The following is a 27,489-nucleotide window of genomic DNA, read 5'->3' on the forward strand; positions in this document are numbered from 1 at the left end:
TTTCATCAGTTGTCCCAGTAATGAGCCAGACTGTCCATGGAAGCAGATGGTCCCACTGTTCATGCAGAATTCTGAGAGTATTTTCTCCCTGCCTCTTCCTTGTCCAATGGGAAAGGCTGGAATCTTAAGTTTTCAGGAAAATGGCTAAACATGAAGCAGCAGAAATAAGAATCTGCAAGGGGGAAAAAAAAGTTAGATTAAGTAATTTTCCCTTCTTTTTTGCCTCCAGGGCATTTTTCATGATAATGAGTGTGAGTCTGCCTACCCTCCTGGGAGATGGTTTGTGACTTGTGTCTTTGAAAAATTATTTTCATTATTTATTTATTTTGTGGTGCAGGGGATCCAACCCAGGGCCTTGCACATGCTAGGCTGGTGCTCTACCACGGGGCCACATTCCCAGCTCTGACTGGTGTTCTGACTGGTTCCCGCACAGCCTGCTGCTGGGGCCCAGGGCTGGCTGCTGAGCGTCCTCCCCACCCTGGGGGCCTCTGCAGCGCCCCCTCTGGTGAAGCATCTAACACCAGCCACCCCAAGGTCTGTCCAAAGGCCTTTAGTACCTGCTCTGAAAAGGTCGCCCTCAGCGTAGGCTGGGGAAATCCCGTGTTCCTGTTGACATCATGTGTTCTCCAAGGTCCCTCTGCCCCTGCCTCTGTCCCTAGAACAGAAAATGGGTGTGAAGTGACTAAGAACACTGGTTCACGTCCAGCCTTGGACCCATCCTGGCCCCTCCTGTTCCCACCCACGTTCTTTCTCAAATCCCGCCCCCTGCCCCCCAACCTGGTACCTTTAAGAAAGCCAGGTGACAGGGAAGGGGTCCAGGGTGACCCTGCAGCCTGGAGTTCCTGTCGTCTTCTGGGGGAGGGTGGGAGCAAGTACCCTAGAGGTTTTGAGGGCACGCCTGTCTTCCTGGGTCACCTTCGTCTTGGTCTAAAGAGTGCATGTTCACCTGTTCACATTACAGATTCAGGCCTTGCAGGTGGTCGACTGGGCAGCAGGAGCCCAAGGCACTGCAGAAAGGGTGCTGGTAGGAGAATTGAGATGACAGTAGCACTCCCACCCCCACAATATTATGTCCACCAAAACTGTCCAAAAACTTTGCTAAGTGTCTCCTGGGGGTTAATGTCCCCTGTTCTTTCTATGCTAACCCACATGCTTTAAAAATAAATCTTATTTCATTATAAAATACATAATATTCACCATAGAAATCTTAGGAATTTCAATGTCCAGCATTGGGAGATTTGATTTTCATACTTTTGCAATCACACTTTATATAAGTCTGGGGCTCCACATTTTTCTCTTAATGTGACTCTAATTAATCACAGTTTATATTAGTTAACTCTGCGTGTGTCCGCATTACCACTGCCACCCCTTTCATCTATCCATTTAGTGCTGATAGAAATCAGCTTCCTGACCTTGGACACTTAGCGGAAGCCATGTCAAGGCAAAGAGCTCACTTGGAGGCACCTTGAACGGGGTCTGCTTCCTGGTCTCTGGGCTTCCGGTACTGCTGGGACTCAAGCAAGGCATGATTTCCCAGATTTCAGGGAGTCTTGAATCATGTCACACGCCCTGATTAGCAGCAGTTAACATTTTTTCACATGTTGGAGTGAATTCTTATTTTCATCTGAATATGATTCTCATCTGTATTTGATATCTGTGTGTAGTAGAGCGAAACCAGTTTCTCTGAAAAGATGTGCCTCTCTATACGTGATTTATGACTTTTTAGCTCTGGTTTGTTTACATCTGAGGCAGAGCTTCCTGACATGTGGCCAGACGCCCACGGAGCCTTTTAATAGCTGCGTAGGGCAGGCCGGGCTGAAGGGTGCTGCCTGCCGAGGAGGTCCCACGAGAAGCATCTTACCATTTAGTGTTGCAAGTGCCTTAGCTGAATTATTTATAGCCTTAGGCAAGAATCCTATCACGATTGGCATAAAAATGCATCGCAAAAGGATGATGATTTTGACAAGGAAGACTGAAAGTTTATGCCCAGAATAAAGGAAGTGGGTAAAACCAATACAGAACTCAGTCTGTCTGTCCACAGCTCGTGGGTGGGTGCATGCCATAGCTTTACCCCAGGCTGCAGCAAAGACCCTTGGGACTGTGCCCACAGCTCATAAATGGACCTGTTAACCATTTAAGAGTGTCCAGTTTAGTGGCGTTAAGTACAGTTATGTGGTTATGCAACCGTCCCCAGTGTCCAGCCACAGAACCTTTCATCTTGCGGATCTGAAACTGTCCCCATTAAACAACAGCTCTTTTTTTTTTTTTAATTTTCTGACAACCACTATTCTCCTTTGTCTGTATGAATTTGACTCCCTGGAATATCTCCTGGAAGCAGAATCTTGCAGTCATTGTTGTTTTGCATCTGCTGCTTTTACTTGTGGTATCCTTAAAGTTCATTCATGTATCAAGAGTCAGAATTCCCTTCCCTTTCAAATCCAAATGATATTGCATTGTACAGCACATTTTGTGGTCTCTTCATCAGTTGCTGGATATTTGAGTTGTTTCTACCTTTTAGCTAGTATAAATAATGATGCTATGACCATGAGTGTCCAAATAGCTGTTTAAGTCTCTGATTTCAGTTCTTTGGGGTATAGACATCCGGAAGCGGGATGGCTGGGTCCTATGGTAATTCCGTGTTGAAGACTTTGATAAACTGCCTGATGTTTCCTATAGCGATGGCACCATTTGACATCCCCACCAGCCATATGCAAGGTTCCAGTTTCTCCACAGTGCCACCAACAATCCCCAAGTCCTTTGCTTTGTGAGTTGGCATTGAATCTTCTCCGGGTGGAGAAGATTTGCTCATGATGCTCTTTAGGGGTCCCAAACTGAGCTTGTCCTCTTTTTCCAGCATACGGGCTTATCCTCCAAACTTGGTCCATTTCCAATCCTTTACCTCCCAGCTGTGTGACCTTAGGGCGCTCTACTTACCCTGTCTGGTTCCTGGAAATCATTACTTGCTTGGGTCCCAGAAATACTGGAAGTATAAAATGAGGATCATGATGATTCATTCTTCCAATATTGAAAGATTCATGCCTGCAAAGTCATAGGTCAAGGCTAGACACCCAGTAAACACTCTATGAACATGAGTTCTGGGTATTATTATTTTTATAATCTCTCCATCTTGCTGACTCTGCTGGGGCCCACCATGACGTTGCTGGGTGACCAGGCTTAAAGTCATTGTCTTCACATGTGCACGTTCTTCTTGGAATTTCTTGGTGGGCTTTTGCCTTCTTGCATCCTACCTCAGGCCTTCCCAGGCCCCTGTCTTCACTGCAGGGGCTGGCGGTCATGTTTTCCACCTCTGCTACCTCCACTAGGGCTCTCTAAAACCATGTCATGGGCTGGGAGTGTAGCCCAGTGGTAGAGCGTTTCCTAGTGTGTGCAAGGCCCTGGGTTCAACCCCCAGCACTGCAAAATCAAACAACCAGAGGTGGCCATTCTGATGTGACGTCCAAGGTAGTTATCATGAGCTTTTAAAACAACCATGGTTCCTTATGCCATCGCAAATGTTGACCTAATCCTCCTGGTTGGTTTTCTTGTTTTACTTTTATTTTTGGATTTAAGCAATTTGTGGAGCTCTCTAGCACACCTCTTGTAGAGTGCACCCATTGTGAAGGTTAAGTTCAATGGAGTTTTCTAGAAGCATTCACTGAGCAACTTCCACTCAGATCAAACCTTTCCAGGCCCCAGAAAACCCCCCTGGACCCTCCCAGCCAGCAACACCTCCATGACCATTGGGCTGACCACTCCCACAGGGGCCTACTGGCCTTCCAGAGGTTTGACTGTCCTTAAACTTCTCATATTTGGGAAGACACAACGTGTCACCTGTGTGCTGTTTTCCTCATCATTTGTCTGTGTCCCTCCTTCATGCTGCTGCCTGTCCCTGTACTTTGCTAGATTTCATTGCTTGTTGATATTGCAGTGTGAATAACTTCACAGGGTGGCTGTGTGGGTAGCTGCTGGTGATCCTCGCACTCATTGCTCCTGGATGTATACCTCAGTGTGCAATTGGTGGGTCACAGGGTAGACTATGTTCCTTGTTTTATTAAAGAAACTTTGTGGCTGTAATGTTTCCATAGCTTCATCGAGGTCTGATTTGCATATATAAAATCCTTTCATGTTAAGTGTACCATTTGATGTGTGTTAACAATTGTAAGCAATCATTTAATTACCACTTCCATCAGGGCTTATCATGGTACCAACCTGCTCCCAATGCTCCCTTGTGCCCCTTTGCGGTCAGTAAGTCGCCTTCTCTAAACCTGCCTCTGGCGACCACAGAAGTTTCTGGAATGATAATTTTCCCTCTTGCAAAATTTCATTTTATGTGAAACATTCTGCAGGATGTCTCTGGTGTCTGGCTTCCTTAGCTCAGCATACTGCTTTGGAGGTCTCCCAAGTCACTGTGTGTCATTACTGGTAGGAAGGCCAAAGGGCCCGGGCACTTAGGTAAACAGGTTAGTTATAAAGCTGAATATATATTTCCCATATGACCCAGCAAGGAGAACTTATGTTCACAGTATGTCCATTCATTTTGAGCTTACAATTTGATGTGTGTTGATAATTGCATGCCATGATTTAATCACCTGCATTATTGTAACAAATCTAAACTTCAACTCAATTGTCAATCAAGTGAACTGATGAACACATTTTGATATGTGCATGCTGGGAGTACTACTCAGCAATGAAAAGGAATGAATTACAATGTTCCACTGACATAACATCAACAAGGGCAAATTTATTTTGTTTTTAGCATGGGTTTTTCTTATTGAAACAAGAGATGCTCATTGAAAGTAAAGATCTAGGTGCTCCATATTATAAGCTAGTGGCTGTCTTTCTGCATTTTTTAAATCCATACGTGTTCACAGTCACATACAAGTCCTCCTCCAATGGATAGAAACATTTGTGTCTAACTTCTTATCTTTTTTTTTTTTTTTTTTGATGCTGGGGATTGAATCCAGGAGTGGTTAACCACTGAGCCACATTCCCAGCCACCCCAGCCCACCCTTAAGTGACTGACTCCTTATCTTTCATAGCTGCACATTATGGCTGCACTGGTAGAGTCAACCACCCCTGTTTTGCGTGACACAGTCATGCTGTGTGAACTCTCCTTGTGTCTATGCCTCATGCTCTAGAGCTAGCTAGTTCCTATTGGAAGCAGTTCACACCTTGGGCTACTGCAGGCTCCTCCTAAATCCTTGGTGTCACCAGCAGTTTAGGAAAGTAGACTTTCCCCTACAGCTTTGCAGCACTGAGTGTTGCTAATGTCAGTTTTTGCCAGTTTTGTTGTCAAACAGTAGTTGCTGGCCATGCCCTTACCCCCTCCCCCCCACTGCTGCCAGGGGTGTGTGTGTGTGTGTGTGTGTGTGTGTGTGTACCAGGAAACTAAATGCCTTTTCACATGCATTTTGATGGCTGGTTTCATTTCTTCTCTTATGAATCAGCTGTTTGCATAATTCACTCATTTCCTATTGGATTCCTCTTATTTTCTTATCAATTTGTGGGATTTTTTTTTGCATATTTTATATATGTTGGAAATATCTTGCCATGCCTTTTAAAAATGTTTATTCAGGTTTAACTATCAACCTTCCCTTTATGACTTATAGTTTTTCTGTCTTAAGTATCTCTGTGCTGTAAGATCATATTAATAATATGATACCTTTCTTTATTTCCTTTTGATTTTTGGATTTTTAAAAAATTCAGCCATAATAAGATGACCATTGAGGCCCTTATCTCCTTACTGGATTTAAGTGACACCTCATTCTATACCAAATTCCTGTACACACTTGTTTCCATTTCTGAAGTGCTTTATTTCCATCTACTTATCTTTTTTTTTGTATGCCAAGATTCTATGGTTCTGATTTTTGTAGTTTATAGTCACGTTTATTCTCTGGCGGGACACACTGACCCTGGCTTTTCTTTCTGAACGCTTCTCATAATTTCTTCATGATTTTTGAAATTTCTTATGCATTCTAACCTTGTTTAGTGCAAAAAGATCTCATGACAATTATGACTGAATGAGACTGATTTATTGATTCAGGGAGCGTACTGGTCAGCTTTTGCGCTACTGTAACAAATAACGTGAGAGAATCAGCTTAAAAAGAGAAAAGGCTTATTTTGGCTCATGGTTTTGGAGGGTCCAGTTCAGGATGAGTTAGGACTGTTTTGGGGGGAGACCTGGGTTGAGGCAGGACATCATGGTGGCAGTGTATGGCATTGTCCACCTCATGGCTGGCATGCAAAAGAGAGGCAGAGGATGGGACTGGGGTCCCAATACCTCATCAGGGACCTGAGAGCATCCACTAATGACCAGAAGACCTCCCACTAGGCCACGCCTTCCGAAGGTTCCACCACCTCCCAGGAGCACCAGCTGGGATTGGTCAGCTGTGGACCAATCCTATATAGCACAAAGGCCTCTGGGGATCACTTAGGCAAACCATAGCAGGAAGAATTCGCATTTAATGTTCCGTCTTTATATCTGGGACATGCTTTCCACGTATTCAGGTCTTGCTTTGTATCTTTTGATAAAACTCGGTGCTTTTCTTCGTGCAGTCTGTGACTTGTGAGGCTTGTCCACCCAGGTCTCATATGGTTTTGTCCTATGTGCATGAGGATCCTATCTTTCACTGCCATTACCTTCCTTTCAGAGTAAAAGTTCTTTCTTGTTTCCCTCTACATCACCAAACCCTCCTGTTAGTACCTAGTAGTTTTTTTTCCCCTTAAGTTTCTTTAGAAAGATCACCCCCTCCAGCATTTAGGATGCTACCTATGGGGTTTCTTGCCTGTTTTCTTGGGTGGCCGGTGCGGGGGCCTTCTCCCGATCACCCACTCCATTCACTGTTCCTATACCATGGTGCCCACCCACTCCATGTCCCACTGAGCCCAACCTGACCTCTCTTCCCGTTGTTCTATGTGCTTTCCATGACCTCCCCTCTCACACCTTCTCAGCCTCTAAAGCCCCATGCAGGCCTTGCTTCCCAAAGGAAGCCTCCCTACCCCCTCATGGGGCAGGAAAATGGCAGGGCCACTTGGCCACATTGACCTCAGTCCCTTCTGCCTGTGCTCAGGGTGCAAAAACACTTCCAGCTCTGGCCTCACGCTAGAAGGCCCTGAGCCGTTGCCTTTCTTTGAAGCTCTTGCCACATTGGGAGATGTTTGGCTGGGTATCATCCTTGGCCACTTATCATCATTCTGTGGGTCAGTTCTGAGCCCACACAGCACAAGAGGTGGCCTGTTCCTCGTGTGTCTTACCTTCCTGCAAGCCCAAGCCCTTTGCCTTCATCTGACTCCCAGGAAGGCAGGCTGAGTCCACTGGAAGGGCCAAACCCCGTGCAAGAACTGGCTCTGTGGTCTTGACCAGGGGGTGACCTCTCTGTGCCTCTGGAGGAGAGGAAGCTGGTGAAGATAAACAGGTCCCCACAGATGGGTGGGGCAAGTCTGCACCTGATACTGGGTTCAACATTAAATGAGATGCTATCTGCAGGGCCTCACTGATCCTTGGTGCTCGTTGGTGCTGAGCGTTTGGCTCGGGTGTGTTGTGGGTTTGTGTATGGACCTGAGGGCAACTGTTAAAGTCAGGGCATGGAGGTTTAGACTTTTCCTGACAGCCGGGGGCTTTCCAAGGGTGCGATGAACACACTGCTCTTGCTGCTCATTTGCACACTGGACAAGATCGCAGGTGGGTGGTGGGTGCTGACCCTGGCTCTCCCTCCCATTTGCTATGGACCTTGGGGGTGCTTGCACCCTCACTTCAGGAGGTGCTGATGGTGGTGCCACCTCCTTGGCCACTGTGTAGATGGACCTAGAGAAGGTGGTCAGGGCTCTAGCTCTTTCCCTCCCCACTTCAACCAGTGGGGACTTCCTATCATTTGCATCCACATGGAATTGCACAAAGGTGAGAGACGGGGACTGGGATGGACACACAGCTCTGCAGAGCCTTTCAGCAGAGCATCTCTGGGATGATGGACAGGTGCTGTTGAGCCGTCAGAAAAGGGAACTCTTAGAGGCAGGTTCTGCGACTGTGCCACAAGTTTGAGAGCATTTCTGCCTGGCCATGAGCCCGCCCCAGGAAGGTTCGGAAGTGACTGATTAACACTAAACCTGTCTCTTCTCTTTGCCTTGCAGGTGTGCTCTGCCCTCCCAGGCTCTGGCTACCTCCACGGGGCCTCTGCTGGGTCCATCTCTAGGAGCTGTGGACTCATGATGCGCTTGGAATTTTCTTTGCACTTCTGTCCCCTGCCTGGGCTTTGATGTCTCTGCAGCCTCCCCGGGCCTCTGCCCTCTTTGGGTCCCCTTCCCCACTGGCTGCTCCGTCAACATTTCCCACTCCTTAATGTACCACGCCTGGCCGTTGCTGATGGTGCCTGTCGGGGAGCCTTTTTGTTGATTGCACTGTATTTCTTTCTGTTCTATTAAATAAATATTTTTGAAAAAAAAATAGAACCCAGAGTGTTTATTGCTAGGATTTATACTTTGATCATTTGTATTCCGCATTGCTTGTCTTCTAGAGCTAGGTTGTAATAATGCTCCGGAGTTGTCATGTGATTAATAAAATTCTGACAAAGGAGGATTTTTTAAAACAGTAATTATTGATTGGTACGTTATAATCATATATGATAGTGAGATTCGTTGTGACGCGTTCATAGGTGCATACAACACAGTTTGGGCAACTTCATCCCTTGAACCACCTCATTCCCTTTCCCTAAGTGGACGTTTTTGGATGAGCCCAGTAGACCACCAAAAGAACAGTTGTGTGGGAACCCAGGGTGTCCCTCTCCTCTCTGACTGCTGAGTTGGCCCTCATGGCCCCACAGTTGCCTGGGGAGAACCTGGAGGAGCTCTTGAGGTCAGCCCCCAGTGGAGGTGGCCGTCCTAAGATCAAGCCCAGCTTGATGCATAGGGGTTCTGACTCCGGTCAGTCTCACAGAACTTCCACGTCACTTATTCCTCCCACAGAGGGGCTGGCGTGGAGAAAGGATGTTGACATATGGCAGCTGTTTGCCCTCAGGAGTCAGGGGGGTGTGATGTCAGTTACTCTGGGTAAAAAGTATTCGCTCCCTGACCACCATTTGAGTCTTAGGTGTTTGATTTTGTTGTATTCTCCTGGATTGGGAAATCAGAAAATTACTTTTGATTCTGGTTTCACCAAGGACTGGCTGAGGATTGGTGCAGGGTAGCCCGGGATGTCTGGAGCCACTTGATGGCTTCCACCTATGTCTGTGAGCGTGGATTTGGGTGCGTGTGCCCAGTGGATCCAGGTGGCAGTGAGGGGGATCTGACATTACCTGGCAGCCTTCACATTGTGTCTGGCTCACCACCACCACCACCACCATCATCATCATCGTCATCAAACCAGGAACACAAGTCCAACAATGGACTTTACAGTAGCTCATGCTTACACATGGGGCTGCTTATTTTCCTATGATTTTGTACAGACCATGTGGTCCTTGGGACCATATGTCTGACTGACTCAGACTGTGCTCACTAAGAACGGGTGTGGAATGGGACAGAATTAGCCACCAGGTCTTTATAATTCTCTCTCTCTCTCTCTCTCTCTCTCTCTCTGTGTCTTGCAGTTCTGAATGATGACATGTACAAGCAGTTTGGACTTGGGTATTGCTGATGACATTAATAGCTAATTGATGTTTCCTGGACCCTGTTAATGCTTATTCGTTCTGTGGATTTATAGATGGTGCCATTTGTCCTTACAGAAGGCTCCAAAGATAGGTTTGTTTGTTGATCCCTCACAAACTGAGGTCTGGGGATGGATGCAGAAGCCCCCGTCAGATGGGGTGCTGTGGACCCAGCCATCCCAGGGCCTTACTGAGGAACACCCTTGTATCTCTGCCTCTTTCCAGGGCAGATGGGGAGGCATTTGGGGAAGCATTGCTCTAACCCCCAAGTCTTGAGAGTTAAAGCATCCTGGGTCCTGTTTTTAAAAGCCAGTGTGTGTCTCTAAGAGGTGAGCTCAGCACTCAAACCCTTCTCTGGGTTTGTGCCCTTGAAAACACCTGTATAAAGTTGAGTTAAACAGAAACTGGATGAAACCCATTAGGCCTCACGTGGAACAATTACGGATGACATATCTTTGTAGCTGAGGTCTGCAAACAGGGCTGCATTTGAAATCCTTCTGTTGTCTGACCTAGTTTTAGTGGCCTCTGAGATCCATGTCCATGTACCTACAGAATCCTGCAGGAAAAGGCTTTGTGGGAAATGCACTTTCCCTCTGGGTGCTTCAGCAGACACAGGACTGTGGCAGCCAGCCTGGCTTGTGTCTCTACTGCCCTGGCTAATGGAGGCTCCCCAAGATGATTTAGCTTCCATTTTACAAAGAAAAGCGAATCCAGAAGACTGAGTGCAAAGGGTCTCATTCTCTGTGTTGGAGTCTACCCCTGAGCGCAGCAGGATGCAGTCAGAACCTTTGGCAGACTCTTTCTCGGGCAGTGTGGCAGCAGGCTCCTCCTGATCCTGCAGCCTTGTCTTGCTGCCTTTGAACTTCCAGATGCTGCCTGGGAACTTGAGGCTTCCTGCACATCAGGTCCCCACCCTCTTCAGCCTGGATCCTAGGAACCCAGTGCTCCGGCTCTGACCCTCACCAGCCTCACTCACCTCCCTTCCAGGCTGTCCCCATCCTCAGCTCCATCTCCATTTGCAAACCTGACGTGCTGTCCAACTGGGCACTCAATTATACATCATGTTGGCTCAGAATTGGTTCAAACTTAGATGGTGGGTGACCATCCTCTAGGTGAGTGCCACCCCCTGCCCTTTGATTACCAAGCACCTCCAGCTGGCTGAGGCCTCTGTGGCCATACCACACGTACCAGACTACATGTGGTCTGTCTCCTCTAGCTGGTGGGATGGTCCCGCTCCTCCTGTGATGGCCTGTTTACCTCCCAGCCCTTGTTCTTTGCAGATGGTCCTTCCATTTCTCTCTCTGTTGAGCCTGCTCTTCACCCAGCCACCTTCCGTTCCCAGGCCTAACTGGGTGCCATTGAGCCCTGTTGGCTTCTCTAAGATGGTGCCCATCCCTTGTTCTCTGTCTATTCATATTCTACATATTGCAACTGTGACATCCATTTTTTTTTTTTAAATCTCAATTCTTCTTTCTTGGCTATTTTTCTGATGACTCCTTCTTCATCATAAAACCTAGTAGATCAGCCGTTCCTTCATGCTATACCATGGGCTACATTCTCAGCCTTGCTGCAATCAACTGTCTTTACTGGAGGGAAAGGCTGATAAAATTAGTGACTGGGGAGGAGCTTAGGAATCTATGAAATACTTGACAATAGCAAAAGAACCCCATAGGCTAGAATAATCAGGGTCTCCAGCAGGAAAGAACTGAGGACCTATGTTACTAGACCAGGCCTATGTTCCGTGGCAGGCAGTATGTCCGTCACTGAAATGAGTTTTGCAAATCAGAAAGAGTGGGGCTGAGGATATAACTGAGTGGTAGAGCACTTGTCTAACACGTATAAGGGCCTTTGTTCAGTCACAGCATCGTACACACACACATACACACACACACACACTCATACAGAATTTATTTATGAGCAGGGCAAGTCGAATCCACCTCTCTGAGGATAGGGTTTGGGGTAAGGTCAAGAAGGTTAATTCTAGAACTAAGAAGAGATGGTTGATGATTCAGGCTTTCCCTCAGTTTCACAGAGAAGTGTAAACTCCTATCCCTTGGGCTACAAAGAATCCTACCCATGTACAGGGTGGGAGATATGCCCTGTAGGGGTAGAACCTCTGGGGAATTCGTTGTCTGTGAGTTCTTTGTGTGTGTAAACTTGCTCACGTCAGTCATCCAAGGTGGCAGCGATAGAACCAGTGGCCAAACCTATGAAGATGCGCCCTGGGTGGTGAATGAAGTTCCGTCCTCTTCCTTTAGAATGCTCAGTGACTTTGTCCATTTTCTGTTTCTGTATCAGAATACCCAAGGCTGGGTGGTCCATAAATAATAGAAGCTTGTTCTTGCTCTTGGTTCGGGAGGCTGGAAGTCCAAGATGGCACCAGCATCTCCTGGTGAGGGCCTTGTGCTGCCTCCACACATGGTATAAAACAGAAGGGCCAGCAGGTGGGGGTGAAAGGTGAAAGTGGGGCCCCCGAGAGGGCTGGCTTATTTCCTTACGGAAGGCATTAATCCACACACAAGCACGCCACCCCAGGACCCAAACATTCTCCCTCTGCCCCACCACTCAACAGTGCCACGCTGGGGACCGAGCCTCAGCGTGAGTTTTGGTGGGAACAAATCACCTTCAGAACACGGCAGTGGGAGTGCCTGCAGACGGGCAGCCAGGAAGCAGGGAACCATGATTTGTGACCCTCTGCTGTGGCAGATGGCACTGCTCTTAGAAAAGATTTTTGTAGAGGGATGAGAGCTGCCTCCAAATCTATAAAAGTAGGTCCTGGAGTGGGGGCAGGATCTGTGTGGTGCTGGACCTGGAGTACTGTTGGCGGGAAGTGGAAGCAAGGCAGGTTTGCTCAGTGGGAGGGGATCTTCAGGGATAGCAGGTCTGAGAAGGATTCAGGGCCTCCTCATTCCTGGACGCAGGAGGAGAGGCTGGGGACAGGTTTCCCGGGCTTTGAGGGGCTTTGTATAGTCACAAAGGGTGTGTGAGAGAGACAGGGGCTCTGTGTTCTGCCCCAAGATCGGTGATAAGCACTTCACTTTATTTAATCTGCAAAATTGCCATATTTTATCTTCACTTTACATGTGGAGAGGTTTAGGCTCAGGGAAGTTGAGTCATTTCCTTAAGTCCACACAGCTAGTTAGGGCCCAGGTAGATTCTGCCCAGGGCCTTTCGTTTGACCACCTCTGGGCACTTGTATTCCAGTCTCTAATTTCCTCTCTACCCAGCACAGTATGGGAATCCCATGAGACTGTCAGTGTGTGTGGTGTTCTTTTTTTTCTTTAGAAAATAAAAACCAAGTAAGATTTTGTGGGACAATATCACATCACCATGACGAGGTGGTGTTTTATTTAAATTGCATTTATTTTCTGATTGAAGCATAATACTTGTGCATATTAATGAAGTTCAGAGTTGTATTTTAATACATGTACTCCACATGCTCTGATCAAATCAGGTTCATTAGCATTTCTCTCTTGTGTTTCTTTGTTTGGAAACTTCAAGCTAACTAATGTCTCCCAGATCTTCATAAAATATATAATAGGTCTTGGTGGCTGTTTGGTACACAATTTCTCTTTCATCAACCATGTCATTATATTGGCTACTTGAAAATAATGAATATTAGTAAATTTATGACAGCCATTTCAGGGCAAAATATTATATATATATATATATATATATATATATATATATATATATATATATATATATATATATGTATATATATATATATATAATTGTGAACTATATATAGTCGCCCCACTGTGCTTTACTGAGGTATGCATTAAACCCCCATTTTTTAAAAAAAGATATATATATATTTTTAGTTGTAGATGGACACAATAACTTTATTTATTTATTTATGTGTTTCTATGTTTTGCTGAAGACTGAACCCAGTGCCTCATGCATGTGAGGCAAGCGCTTTGCCACTGAGCCACAATCCCAACCCAACTCCCAATTTTTAAAATGTGCATCTGGGTAAGTGTGATGCACGTGTACACCTGTGAAACCATCACCACACTCAAGATATAGCAAAGATCTTTAACATCCTTAAAGGTCTCTTGGAGTCCCCTGCAACCATGATCCTCCCCTTTCCACCAGAGAACCCCTGATGTGCTTTCTCGCGATAGGCTGCTCTGCCCTTCCTAGACACAAGCCCACAGCATGTGCTGTGTTTGTCTGGTTCTAACAGGATTCCCTCATGCTGTGCATGTTGATGGACGGTCCTCGTTGCTAAGCCCATCCCACTGTCCACCATGGTTGGAGAATCCTCTCAAGGCAGATATTCAACATCACAGCCCTGCTTTCCGGTCCCAGAGGCTCTATCACATCACGCTCATTCCTCCACTCCCTGGAGGACTTGAATTGATGCTCACGATTTTAAAGCTCCTATGTGACTCTGGTTCTCAGGATTCTAACTTTGCAAACCTTGCGGGGGATGGCTTTGCTGGGCAATGCGTGCACAATCTCGAGAGCACTGTCCCTCCTGGGTCCCCCACCCAGGCTGGCTGTGGAGCCCCTGGATCTGTGGCACTTGTATCACAGTCCCTGGGCTCCCGATGGGCTCAGGCACTTGTTGATTGTATGACCTTGGGCTTGTCACTTACTGTCTCTGCGCCTTCACTTCCTCATCTATTAAACAGGCCTAAATGGTTCCCAGTTCCCTAGGATGGTTGAGGACTGAATGAGGCAGCACCTCAGTGGCACTTAGAGCAAGGCCCAGCAATGTCAGGTCCCACAGAGGCTTTGGGGCCAGCTCGCTTGCTTCTCCTGTATTACACCTTTGCAACTAGGGAAGCAGATTCTGTGGAATTGTATTCTTTACTCTTTGGTGTTTCATCTCAGAGGATATATTTCTCCAAAAAGATAAGAAATTCTTAAAGACTGGGAATGAAAATGAGCATATGCAAGGTTTCCATTGGTCTGCAGATTCCACGCTGCAGCGAGTAGCCCTGTCTAGCCCTCTGCAGTCTAGACTTCAGCCTGCCATGGTCCAGTGGATGTGCTCTTCTCTCTCTCTCTCTCAAAAAATACCATCGAGTGCTTTCCCCTTTTCACTTAAAGAAAGCACTTGACGGCGTCACCTTTGGCATATCTGAATTGCTAACCTCACAATTCTTGTGCTGTAGGGTCAATATTAAGTAAAATAAGTGTTATCTGAACATAAGCACCTCTATACTATGAAAGTGAATCTGATATCAAGATGGCTACTCAGTGACTAATGGGGAGGTAGTGTATACAGCATGGATACTCTGAACAAAGGGAGGATTCATGTCTTAGATAGGATGGAGTTGGAGCAGGAGGGTGAGAAATGTCACACAATTTAGAATGTGTGGAATTTAAAATTTAAAAACTTTCCATTTAACATTTTTGAACTGCATTTGACCTCAGACAACTTATTGAAACCATGGAAAATGAAACTATGGGTGAGGGAGGACTACTGCCTTCTCCGGTGGAGGAGACTTCAAAGAATCAAGCAGGTGCCTGAGAAGGGCAAAGGAGTCAGCTGAAAACTTTAGCCCTAACCAGAGGGCCCAGGGCTATAGCAGTCCATTTCACTGCCTGACCCTCACCTCTGTATCCATCCCTGTTTTCACCCTCCAGCCCACTAAGGAGTCAGGAGCTGCAGCTAGACGCTTAGGAGACAGAATTCCTCTGTGGCCACCTGAACTTTCCAGCCACAGATGGACTTAGGGAAGGGGAGGGGCTTTTCGGCTTTTGTTGAAGTTCAGGATTTTTACTGTTCTGCCAAAGTTGGACATGTTTTTATTGTAGCTGGGAAAAATGGAGAGGGAGGGGTTGTCGTCATAAGTGATTGAGGACTTTTTCTTTTTTGAAAGTGAGTGGGTTGGGTTCAGGGTGTGCCTGGGGGCTTCCTCTGGGTGGGGAGCACATAGAAAGAGGAAGGGAAAGTCCTGGAGATTGAAATGTCTGAACGCACCCCACTATTACGTGTAAGTTTAATGTAGTAGTAAAAACATAAAAATTAAGTAAATGCACATTTACTTTAAAAAAGAGAAAGAAAAAAGACAAGGGCCCGTGGGAGGGGGGAGATAGTTCTGACTGGAACTGCATGTATTCATTCCACTCGCTCAAGTTCCAGGGAGGAGACGGGCGAAGGGAGCCCTGGGGCTCAGAGGAGACAAGAAACTCACATGGGAGAGAGAGAGATCCAGGAGCTCCGGGGGTGGACAAGATCAGCTGAGGACAGAAGCTGCCCACTCAATTTGTAGTATGGAAGGTGCTCGTGATTTTGCAGGAACAACTTGTGAGAACATGTATCTGATTAAAGGAGGCTAAGAGTGGGGTGAGAGTAGCAGAAACAGCACTTTTGATGCCACGTGAGGGGCTGTGGCCATGTTGTGGTCTGTTTGGTGGCTGTGCCATAGTTGAGCTAGCTGGGTTCTAGAGATAATTGCTGATTATTTCCTGACAGTCTGTTAGAAACTGTGTGTGAAGTCATTTGGCCTGAGCAAGTCTAGAGCAAACGTCCTTCCAAACCAAAGGGTTTGTGCACCTTCCATTTGTCAGGGATCTGACCATGGCAGGCTAAGGCCATGTCAAGTTCCTTACTCACCAATGCAGAGGGCCTTTGTCCCTACAAAGTATTACCACGTATTCATCTTTGGCTACGGAAATGCAGCTTCAGTAGGGAGGTTTTAATTTGGATTTCTGTTGTGCACAAAGCCGAGAACCTTTTCCTATTTTCAAAAGCCATTTGTACTTCGTTTCCTGTGAACACTCTGTCCTTACCCTTTGCTTAGTTTTCCACTGGGCTTTTGATATTTTCCTTATTGACTTGCATTAAAATAATTCTCTCTTTGACTGTGAAATGTTTCCATGGTTTTCTTTGGGCCTAAATTTTTATGCTATAATTCGTGTCAATATTTATGTTCTATGGGTTTTGTATCATCCTCCCATTCAAAGATAATTAAAAATAAATTCTTCCCAGTTTTCATTTAGTACTTTTAGGGTTTTTTTCACAAATGAATTCAATTTGCAATCCGTCTAGGATTTTTTTGCATTTAAGGCATGAGAGAGGAACTCAGCTTGGTTTTTTCCTTGGGTACCTGTCCACTCTCTTAGAAGCCACTGACTGGCTGACTTTCTACTGATGTGTATTATTATCACATAGATCACATAGATCACTCCCTTTATGTCTGTGTGTTTGTGAAATTGATTTCAATTTGCTGGAACATGTGTTTATTTGTTTTACTATTCTATTTTTTATTGTTTCAAAAAACTGTGTGTGTATGTGTGTGTGTGTGTGTGTGTGCCTGTAGGCGGCTCACATGTGTATCTGGGGATTGTGTGGCCAGTCATGAGATGGCAGATGAGCTGAGAGATAGTGTCACATGACTTCCAAGGTTTCAATTTTAAAATTCTGCATTTCAAAAAACAAACAACAAAACAACAAAAAACAAACTATGAGCTTTTGAAAGTCTGGCTCTAATGATGAGAATTTTAGTTTGAATGGGGGAAAATGGTAAAATCTTGGAACTGAGGGTTAGCATTGGTGGCAGGCTGGCTCTGGCTACTTTCAGATGACCACAGAGTTTGCCAAATGTTCCATTTTCGTATTAGCAGAGTTCTGAGGACAGGGTCTGGCTTACTGAAATGGTGTTGTACTGAACAGAATGTTAAGAAGCAAACTCTGTTATTAAAAACAGGGCAAAATTGGTACCTGAGATTCAAATGGGGATTAAATGAAATTACATGAAGCTAAATAATTATTGCTAAATGAACAAATTGAAACGGTGTTTCTTGCTAAGATGCACTGAGCTTAAACAGCAAGGAAATTGAGAACAGTTACATTTAAAATTAGACTTTGGAGTTGAAGTTACTAATTTCAGGCATCTAAATATTGCGATTTTTAATAGTTGTGTCACATTTCTATTTCAAACAGAAATAGATACCATCAGCCGGGTTGAAATGAGGATTCGCACACACATATTAGCACATGAGCATTAGAAATGAATTTATGCCAATTCTGAAGGCAGAACCTTTTTTCTGAAAAGCAGCTTGATTTGAAAACCTCTGGGGATTCTAAAGGCTCCCAAGGGGGATCCTTAGGACTTCTCTTGAGTGCATGAGCTCTGAGCAATTTCTGAAACTCCTTACATTTGCAAATTTTAAGGACAAAAGATTGAGTGTCTCCATGTGCCCTGAGACCCTTGTGTGCCTCTCTGTGAGACCACTGTTGGAGAGAACAGTTTATTTTCTGCAGGGCTTTGAAATCCCTTCTGAATGCTGATGTGTAGTTTCTCCAGCACATGAAGAATAGCAGCCTGTTGCAAAAGTCCTATGGCCCGAGCAGGCCAGGCCTTTGGTAGCGTGTATCCTGTTGCTAAGACTGATTTTTTTCCCACTCTCTTATGTTCCATGTCAGCAAATGAAAAAAGAGATCCAGTGATTATTGGGGATATTTAAGGAATGACTTAGGGGAGATATTCCGCATATAGCATTTTTTTTTCCTAGCTTGCTGGGACCATCAGAGATTTAGCAGCTGCACTGAGCTAAATATATCAATTCACTTAATAAGCATAGTGCAGGGGGTCACTGACCTGCTTTTTTTTTTTAAATAAAGAGATAAAATATAGATACTGAGGTTTTTATGATTCTATAAAAAGACAATGTGACCTTCTTCTAAAAGTAACAAGGAGTTTACCTTTAGACAGTATTTTGGGTGATACGTATTTGACCGTTTTGCTAGAACCAAAGTTGGGATATTATTTAAAAAATCGGAGGAAGCATAAAAGCATCAAAATCATTGGCTTCTTTCTTCACTTTTTCCAAGTCGTGATGATTCATATAGTTTTCTTGGCATCCGAACTTCTAGAAAAATATTTCCTTCCCCACTCTTTACAATGAATTGAATGGCAAATGGGAATCTTGTTGAGACAAGCTCTTGCCTAATTAGACAAGGACATATTTCTCCTAAGAGCCTTGCATTGCAATAGTGATTAATTGTCCTCCAGATGATAGATAAAAATGCAAGAAGCACTTAGTTTGCAAAGTTTGTGGGAGGTTGCTGAGGACCATTATCTTTTCTTTTTTTTTTCCATTCATCATTTCTCCAGATCTCTGTTTATTTGTTCTCTGCTATTGAAATATTTTCTCTTTGTTTTTTGTGGGAGTTGAGAAGTCCTCGGTGCATCTCCTTTTTGGGCTCCTGATTTTGAAGCCACCTTCACCCTGTCTCCCTGTCACTCCTCACCTTGGCTGAGTCACGGAGTTGAACTCTGTCTGCTTTCGGGTGTCCCCTTCACCATAGGCTTCCACTGCCTGCATGTGCACCTCAGCAACCTTTGTCTTAGCTTAACTCCATTCTTCCCTGCCTTCCTGCCCAAGTGTGGCCAGACCCGTCTGTGAGACCCCTGTCCTGTTGGTCCCCCTTCAGTGTCCCTCAACATTAAGGATACTCTTTGACTCCTTGAACCAGGATGGTGCTTGACACGCAGTAGCCGCTCAACCAATGCTCTTCCAAGGACCTACCCTGCACATAGCCTCATCTCTGACTCAATTACACACATCAGGAGCTCTTTTTCTTCTAAACTCTTGATTTTATGGTGCAGCTTCTTCTGGACTTATAAATCTGTCATAAGTTGAAAATTTTGTAAGTGGAAAATGCATCAGTTAGACTCATGGAAGATGCTAGCATAGCAACAGCACTCTGTGGAGTGGTGGTCTCTCACCCTCCAGCCAAGGGCAGACTGGGAGCCCAGGTTCACCGCCCCTGTCCAGCAACCCCAGAGAGGATCATATGGATGGGACTGGGTGACAGCACGTTAAGTGAAATAAGCCAGACACAGAAGGACAAATACCTTTTTCATCTGGGAAAGCTAAAAATATTCACCTGAATGTAGGATAGCGATGACTAGCATTTGGGAAGGGGGTTTAATAAATGGAGGCTGGATTTGATCAAAGCATGCTTTATACATGTGTGGAAATATCACACTGGACACCATTAATACACATATAATTAATGCATATTAATGAAAAGCAAAACAAAATATTTTGAAAGCCTAAAACTTAAAAAAAAATAGAATTCAAGATTCAAGCATGGTTTCTACTTACTCTGTATTGCTTTCACACCCTGGTAAAGTCGGAAAATTGTAAATTGAATCACTGTAAACCAGGACTGTCTGTATTTATAACTGCAGAAGCTGGGTATCAAACTCCAAGGAGCAAATTTATTTCAGTTACTTTCTAACTCACTTCAGTAGAATGTTGATCAATAGTGGTGGCTGATTGATTAATCAGGTTTGGCCCTAGTGCCCTGACCACAGCAATGAAGATAACCCTGGGAAAAGTACACTTGAGGGTGCTGATTTTAAAACACAGACTCTCAGCCAACTGGAAAAAAGAAAAAAAAAGTGTCATTGGTCATATAACACTGATAGCACCAACCATCATGATAAAAAGAGCCGGAGTGTGGCTAGTTAGAGCTCTAAGTTGACCTGTCTGTGTTTTGTTTAGTCTCACTTTTTACAGGAGCCGTGGAGGGCAGGTCTATTTTCTCTGTTGAGAGAAGCGGGCAGTTATTTTCTGTGGGCTTTTGAGTGGCGAGTTTCTGGGGTGTATAATGCTGATTGACACATGATTAAATGGATCTCTCTCCCTGTCCTCCTAAGGGAAGCCATCAGCCGTGTGTGCGAAGCTGTACCCGGTGCCAAAGGAGCCTTCAAGAAGAGAAAGGTACGCGTGTCTGTCTCCTCCATTCGGTCCTCTCTCACCTCTCAGGGTCTTCAACCACACAACTGCTCCTTGCCCTCTTCCCCTAGCCTTGCCCTTGTTGTTTTTACAAGCAAAGAGAGCTGAGATTGCTCCCTCACGTGGCTGGGGACAGTGAGCTGCCATAGCTGTCCAAAAGCAGAAACCTTGGTTACTCCCTGTGGCTCAAACCCTAAGACAGCAAGGGCAGCAAACACTTGGCCAGGCAGCGTTGAGAGGGGGAACAAGAAGCGCTGAATTTGCAGCATCTGCCAATTTCTGTGGTGTAAATACTTCCATGTGCTGAGCGCAAGCTTTTAACATGGCATCTCCAGAAATGGAGTCTGGAAAGAGACGTACAGCAACACATCACTACACAGTACTTGTACCACCAAGGTACAGTAGACATAACCTGAAAGGCAGAGTTCATATTTTATGCAACAAAACCATTAGGATATGGAGTGTTGGGCATTTATGGTCTGCTTTTGAGATGAGTTCTATTTAAGTGTGAGTCTGTATAAGTTCAATGTTTAAGAAATTTGTATATTAGCCAGCTCATATAAATGTCCAATTGGGTCTCCTTAGCTGATACTAGCTAGCTCCACAACACCACTGGAAATCCTCACGTCACAGATGATGAGATGCAGAGATGAGATGAGATGCAGAACATGAGCAGGTGGTGGAGTTAGGTGGAGCCCACACCACCTGCTCCAGAGCCTGAGTGTTCAACTTCAGCGCTAGAACTTTTTACCCTGAACATGATTTCATGAGAGGGAGAAAAATCCTAGTGAAGAGAAATCAGAGAAAACCCTCTTCAGTTAATTATCTAGTGACTTCATTAACTGGCACCCACAATCATGGTCTTTCTAGGACTCGACTGAATTGTGGGGAAAGCATACTTTAGAGAACCCCGATTCGGCTCTGGAGGCTGAGCCATTCCAGATCATTTGGGCAGTTTGTGAGCTTGGCTTTGCTATTCCCAGGGCACCAGGTTGTATCTGTCTTCAGAGATGGGGGACATTCATGCACCTCCAGGTCAACTGGAGAGAGAGAACAGGCAAAGAACGTGGGTGACATTAACAGGTGTGCCAGTTTAGGTCTGGTCAATCCCCTGCAGACATTGAGGACCAAGAGAGGCTCTGAATCTTGGATTCAGGGACGGGGAAGTGTCTGAGAACAGAGATAGGGAAATTCACTCCCAAAGATGGCTGGTACTAACAAGTCTTACCCTCATGGTCCTCTTGGTGGGAGGAGGAAGAAACAGTGCCCATTTCTGGGCTTCACCTCAGGTGCACTTGACCCAGATCTCACAGGTGGGGCCTGGGCATCTCTATTTTTAAATAACTTTTTCAGGAGTGTTGACTTGAAAAAAAAGACAAATCAGCACAGAGATCAAAAGAAATAGCATTTATCTTGGAAGCAAAGTGCTGCGATTTGGGCATACTGAATCAGGGTAGCCACAAAGAGTGTCCCCTAAGGCAAGCATGGAAGAGGGTGTTTTTTTTTTTTCCCCTTTTAGTAGGAAATTTCCATAAAAAGTTATTTTTGGAGACAGTTCATTGGCTGGATAGAAATCCTAAACTGTAAGCCTATTCTGATTGGCTAATTAAATAGGGTATGTCTGGCTGAGAGAGAGAGAGAAGGCCAGCAGATACGGACGTCAGTGATTTATCCCAGTCTGCCGGAACATTCTGTGGCTTGACCTTCAGCAGGTGGAGTGAGTCCTCACAGTTTGCTGACTCCACTTGAGAAAACCCTGGCCTTGTCACTTCCTTTTCTTTCCCAGGAGATTAAAACAGTGTGTGCCTTGTTAGACACTAACTGGCATCCAGAAAGAGAGAATACTCTACTTCAAATCGAAAAGGATGGGTTGGTTGGTCCCAAAGGACAGAGAAATGAGTGTTGGCAGGATTTGTCCAGGGACTGGGGCAGAAGGCACCTAACTGGAACATGCAGCCCTTGGGTTCCTGAAAGAAGGATGGGACACGAGTAATAGCCAGCCTGGGTCAATCCACCCTGGGCTGGCTCAGGCCATAGGATTCTAGCTGGACTCTCTATGTGAACCCCCACCCAGAAGGTGTTTGTGTGGAAGGATCTGGGGCTTATTCCCTTAGCAACCAACACTCTCACCATCCTTGGAGATTGGGTACAATCCCCTACGCTGGTCTGCTGTGGTCTTCCCTGAGAGGTAGTTTGATTCTCTTTTACAGTTTGCACAGTGCATATTCTAGACGCCACCTGTCAGCCTTGGCTCTCTCCCTCCCAGCTCACTCATTGCATCTTCGTCTTCCGGTGCCTGAGGTGGGAGGAGGGGTCCGTGAGGGCTGGGGGTGTGTGTGTGGCTGACATCTGGGTCTCCACCTTTGTAGAGGAGGCCAGTGCAGAGGTCCGGCAGGGTGGCCTCCTGTAAATCAAAAACAGATCCAAAAATGCTCTTGGATTTCACAGCCTCCGAGCAAAATGCTGTCCAGCATCCTGGGAAAGAGCAACCTCCAGTTTGCAGGGATGAGCATCTCTCTGACCATCTCCACCGCCAGCCTGAACCTGCGGACGCCTGACTCCAAACAGGTGTGTGGTCGCTCAGGCCTCCCGCCCTCCAAGAGTCCATTGATGGGTTTTCCCAGGGCTGCCTCACCAGACCCCCAGTTAGAACATGTTTGGGTCAAATCTGGATTAGTCTATGAACTTTGGCCACCAAGAGAATGATGGGTGGGATTGGTTCTCTTTAATTTGGCTATTAGTAACTATTTTTTGTTGTTTTTCGAAGGACAACGGAAGAAATTGTTTTTCTTTGCAATGTGATAAAAAAGGTGATGTATGTGCAAAAGTCTTCTCTTGATGTCTTATCCCTTGTATAACCATGTTTTATTGGTTTTTATGGATGACATTTTTATTTTATCAACTTTGAAGTGTCTGGCCTGTCATGGTCTGATTGACAGGAGTGTTTCTTCCTTAGTGGTTTATTATCTTGGAGCATCTTAGTTCCTGGTGTCGCAGGGCTGATAAGATGTGGCATATCCATGGCACAAACAGGATGGGTGGATTCAGAGCTGACCAACGCAGCACAGCCGTGGTCAGTATGGCTAATTCCATTTAGGATGATTGTGTTTCTGGGCAGCGTGTGTCTTATGATTCTCTATCGTAAGTTTCTTCAGTTGGAAAAAATGGGTATATGAATGATGGTCCTGGCTCCCAACAGGAGATTCTGAAGGTCAAATAAAGCAGAGGGGAAAACCTTTGCCTGGTGAAAAAGTGGTTGTGGAGTGGACATTTTTATTGTATCAACTTTGAAGGGGCTGGCCTGTGGAGGTTGAATCAATAGTCATCTTTCTGTCCTCCCCTGCTCTGCCCAGCCTACAGCGCTCGCAATGTGAGCTGGACATTGGATGTGACCTCTGCCCGACACACTCCATGACTCTGACCATGTTACCAAGGATGCCCGTGGTTGACTTCATGTTCCTACACATATTTCTGTTTATTGGTCTCCATAATCTCAGGTGGATGAGCAGTATCCTCAGCTTCATTTATGCTCCAACTCCTACCCAAGAGGTAGAAATAAATTCTAGATTCTGCATAGAACTGAGAAGCCATGTCTAGGCTTTGTTTGGGCATAAGTGGATACCACTCTCGCTCCATTCTTCTGTGTTCCTGGGACCCACAGATGATCCCTCGTCTTTGCATACTTACTAACTGTGCCCAGGACTGGGTGATTAGCCCTTGAGGCTGTGGGGAGGCTTGTTGGGGAGGCTCGGCCTTTGCCTGTGCTGTGTCAGGTGGAGTCCCTGCTATTTGTGGTGGCGGGTCCACTCAGCCCTGCATCCCATCTCCGCTCATTCCCATTCTCCTTCTCTATTGCTGGGGACTTCGGATTCCAGGACTCTTCAGCCTGTAACCCTCAATTCTATGGGCTCTTCTCCCTCCTTCCCCACCTCCATAAAAGAGAAGAGGCCCCCAGGACACTGCTGCTGCATTTGGCCCTGCTCCACCTGAGACCTGGGCTGGTTGGATGTGTCCAGTTCCTATCTTCTTGCCTCTGGGTTAGGTGGGTGGACTCCCGATCCCCAGGTGCTGCCCACTCGGATGACAAAGGTACAGTCTGTGGCAGATGGAGCAGAGGTAAAGATCAGATGGCTCTGGACTCCCTTCCTGTTGATTGTAATCGTCAACTGCAGCAAATTGAGCCCAGTACGGTGAGATCCTTCCTGCTCTGTCAGAGAGAGCAGACGGGCAGCACCTCCTCCACTCTACCGAGTTCCAAGTAGAAGAATGAGATAAAGCCTTTGGAGCAGAAGCACAGACTCTATCTATTAGAATCAATTAGCTCTAATTTTCTTCCTCCCCTTTTCAATTTTTCTGTTACTCAAGGGAATTAGATTCAGTCACACAATAATGATCATGCATCATGTTGATTAAATATGACTTTCATTTTTCCCCTGCTAAATCTTACCTTCCAATTTAATTTCTAAGCCCCAGTTTTGGAGCTGTCTTAGAAGCAAAAAATTAAATACACAAAAGCTAATTATGCAAAATTCAAAACGTTATCATTATTTGGGGGGGGGGGTCCTATTTCCTCACCATTCCCTCTTCCATGATCTGAGGACAGGATTCTAGGGTGACTATTATTAGCTTAGGCCACCCGGGGCTTGGGCACACTGCTTTATGGTCCCTTAGATGCTCAGGATTTCCTACATCCTGAAGTTTTGCAATTGCCAACAACCAAAGTAGGCATTTAAAAGTAAATATGTGATATAATTTGATTATATTTGGGTTTTACAGGAGCCTGTTTGGAAACATCCCTCGGATGGCACAAATGTAGCTATGTAAATTCTAACTGCCTGCTTGAGGACAAGGGCCTGAGGGGATTGTGCAGAAATAAACCTGGCTGTGTAGGGATGGAGACAAGAGCTCTTTTCCCCACCCCCGGAAATGTACCTCAATGTCATTACATTGTCTTTGGAAAGATAAAAATAGCATGGAAGACTTATGGAGCTTTTTAAATTTAGGGCAGCTTCTAATTTACTTAGTGTCTGCTAAATTCCACTGTATGCTGCGGTTTATAAAAGCTAATGGAAATTTCCCATTTTAAAATTAACTTGGAATGTCCTCTCTGGTTTTTATGTTGATAAATTACGAGAGTGCTTTAGATGGCACCGACTCTTAATCTTTGTTTCTGGCTTTCTTATTTGTATGTGCAGAGTACAAATGGGACAAAGAGAGAGGGAAGGGCCCCTCCTCCTCCATCCTAGCTAGGAGGTCTGTGATGGGGGTCCTGGTGTGGCTTTGGAAACCACCACCATAAATGGCAATATTTTGAGGTGCAGGTGAGACTTTTTCCTTAAGATCCTGGCCAGTGGGTAGAGGTCTTTGATTAACAGCTGAGATCCTTTGAAGAAGTCATTTGGTCCTTGGGGCCTCAGCCACCTCACCTGTCAGATGGAATTCTGATGTTCGCTCTCCATAGCTCCTGGGAGGACTTAAAGAAAGTTGCTGAGGCCAGCCAGTTAGACAGCAGCCATCAGGCTGTGAATGCTCATGAAAGGTGGTCTACGGCCGTGACTTTCACAGTTGCTATTTTCATACGGTTATGAGTTTTCAGGAGAACTCGTCAATTTGGATCATCGGCTAACAAAGGGTTGATTTTGCAAGACGTGGAAAGGGTAATAACGGCACATGTGGTTTCTTGTTTTGGGCCTGACAGATCATAGCGAATCATCACATGCAGTCCATCTCCTTCGCCTCCGGGGGAGATCCGGTAAGTGCCCTTGGCCTTGTTTCTCTTGTACTTTTTGGGAATTTCCAAGAAGGGACCTTTACTTAAAGTGTGCCCCCTCTGAACAATATACAAAAATTAACTGTGATGTCAACTACTCCCTCTCAAATATTGGAAACTCTTCTTGACTATCATTTCTTGGGGGTAGGTAGCCTATGTCAAGGACCTGCTGTTAATTTTTATTTCATAGCCAAAAGCCGTCAGAAATTCTGGAAGCTTTTACCTTTTTTTTAAAAAAATATATTTTTTAGCTATACCTGGGCACAATATCTATATTTTGTTTATTTCTTCTTAAGTGGTGCTGCGGATCGAACCCAGTGCCTCACACATGCAAGGCAAGCGCTCTGTCACTGAGCCACAACCCCAGCCCAAACGTTGGCCTTTTTAAGAGGTGACAGATTGCACCCCGCACCACAGTTTTCAGAGTTGCTGGGGTCTTGATCACTCTGCTTCCCCCGCCCCCCAAGTAGCCCTGGTGATTGGCACACACTACTCCTTATTTTAATGCTAGGGATCCTGTCTGCAGCTAGCCGCAGGAGGGGAATTTTCCTGATGACCTTCCAATTTCTTCTACTTGGATAACCTTGTCATAGAACTGCTGCTGGCATAGTGGAGTCAGGTCAATCAAGAGAGCCATTTCAGCGGCAGATTCCAGATGTTTCTGAAGGACAGTCTAATAGGGGCCCAGATCTCAGTAACGAGAGAGCAGTATTTCTCTGTGTCCAGTGGTGGTGGGCGTCAGGGGCAGGCACGGCTGGGGTTGTGGGCTCCTGCCAAGGACCAGTGCCACTGGTCATGTGCCCTGTTACTGTCCAGCACCCCCACCTCAGACCCCACGCCCAGGGCACTTGGTGGCAGAAGGGATTGCTCATCCTGCACATGAATCTTTGCCCTTACATCTTTGCTTAATTGACCAAAGATGACCAGAGCACAGTTTAGCAGTGATATCCCATGGGTTCAAATGGTTTGGACTCTTGTTAAAACTTAAAAGTCTTTTTTAAAAAAGTCTACCACAGTGGCTTCCTTTTCTTTTCTCCTCTGCTCTTGCTGTACCTTTGTTTTCTTTCTAATCCTGACAATTTCTCACAATTCATTGTAACAGGAAAGCCTCAGTGACACACCCATGCTACATTTCCTGGGATCATGCCCATGGACGTTCATATACCTGCCTGTACTGCACTCACATACACGTCTAGACCAAGATCCTTCCTTTGTCTCTCTCTACTCTAAGTAATTTGCCGTGGTTGTCTAAGTGCTTAACCAGTGTGATGCTCTGAGCCATAATTTCCCTTCCTTCTTTCCTTCCTTGTGCAGGGGATGGAAACAGTTTCCTCAATGTCAAAGGTAACCCAGTTTGAAAAAATCAAAAGACAG

At 45.6% G+C, this 27,489-nt stretch overlaps 1 protein-coding gene across 1 annotated transcript in view; it reads left to right on the forward strand.

Moving 5' to 3' along the window:
* The window catches only part of LOC124099125 (SHC-transforming protein 3), a gene marked incomplete at its 3' end in the record, with an annotated part of 133,523 nt that overhangs the window by 66,409 nt on the left and 39,625 nt on the right, over positions 1 to 27,489 (forward strand). Inside the window, exons 3-5 of the mRNA XM_058582686.1 lie at positions 20,267 to 20,330; positions 22,794 to 22,913; positions 26,044 to 26,097. Of these exons, the coding sequence (XP_058438669.1) occupies positions 20,267 to 20,330; positions 22,794 to 22,913; positions 26,044 to 26,097 (238 nt within the window). The remainder of the gene's footprint in view (positions 1 to 20,266; positions 20,331 to 22,793; positions 22,914 to 26,043; positions 26,098 to 27,489) is intronic.

The sequence above is a fragment of the Marmota monax genome, unplaced genomic scaffold, assembly GCF_021218885.2.
Source record: "Marmota monax isolate L192 unplaced genomic scaffold, Marmota_monax_Labrador192_F-V1.1 WCK01_AAM20220418_F8-fsc00217, whole genome shotgun sequence".
NCBI classification, from domain to species: Eukaryota; Metazoa; Chordata; class Mammalia; order Rodentia; family Sciuridae; genus Marmota; species Marmota monax.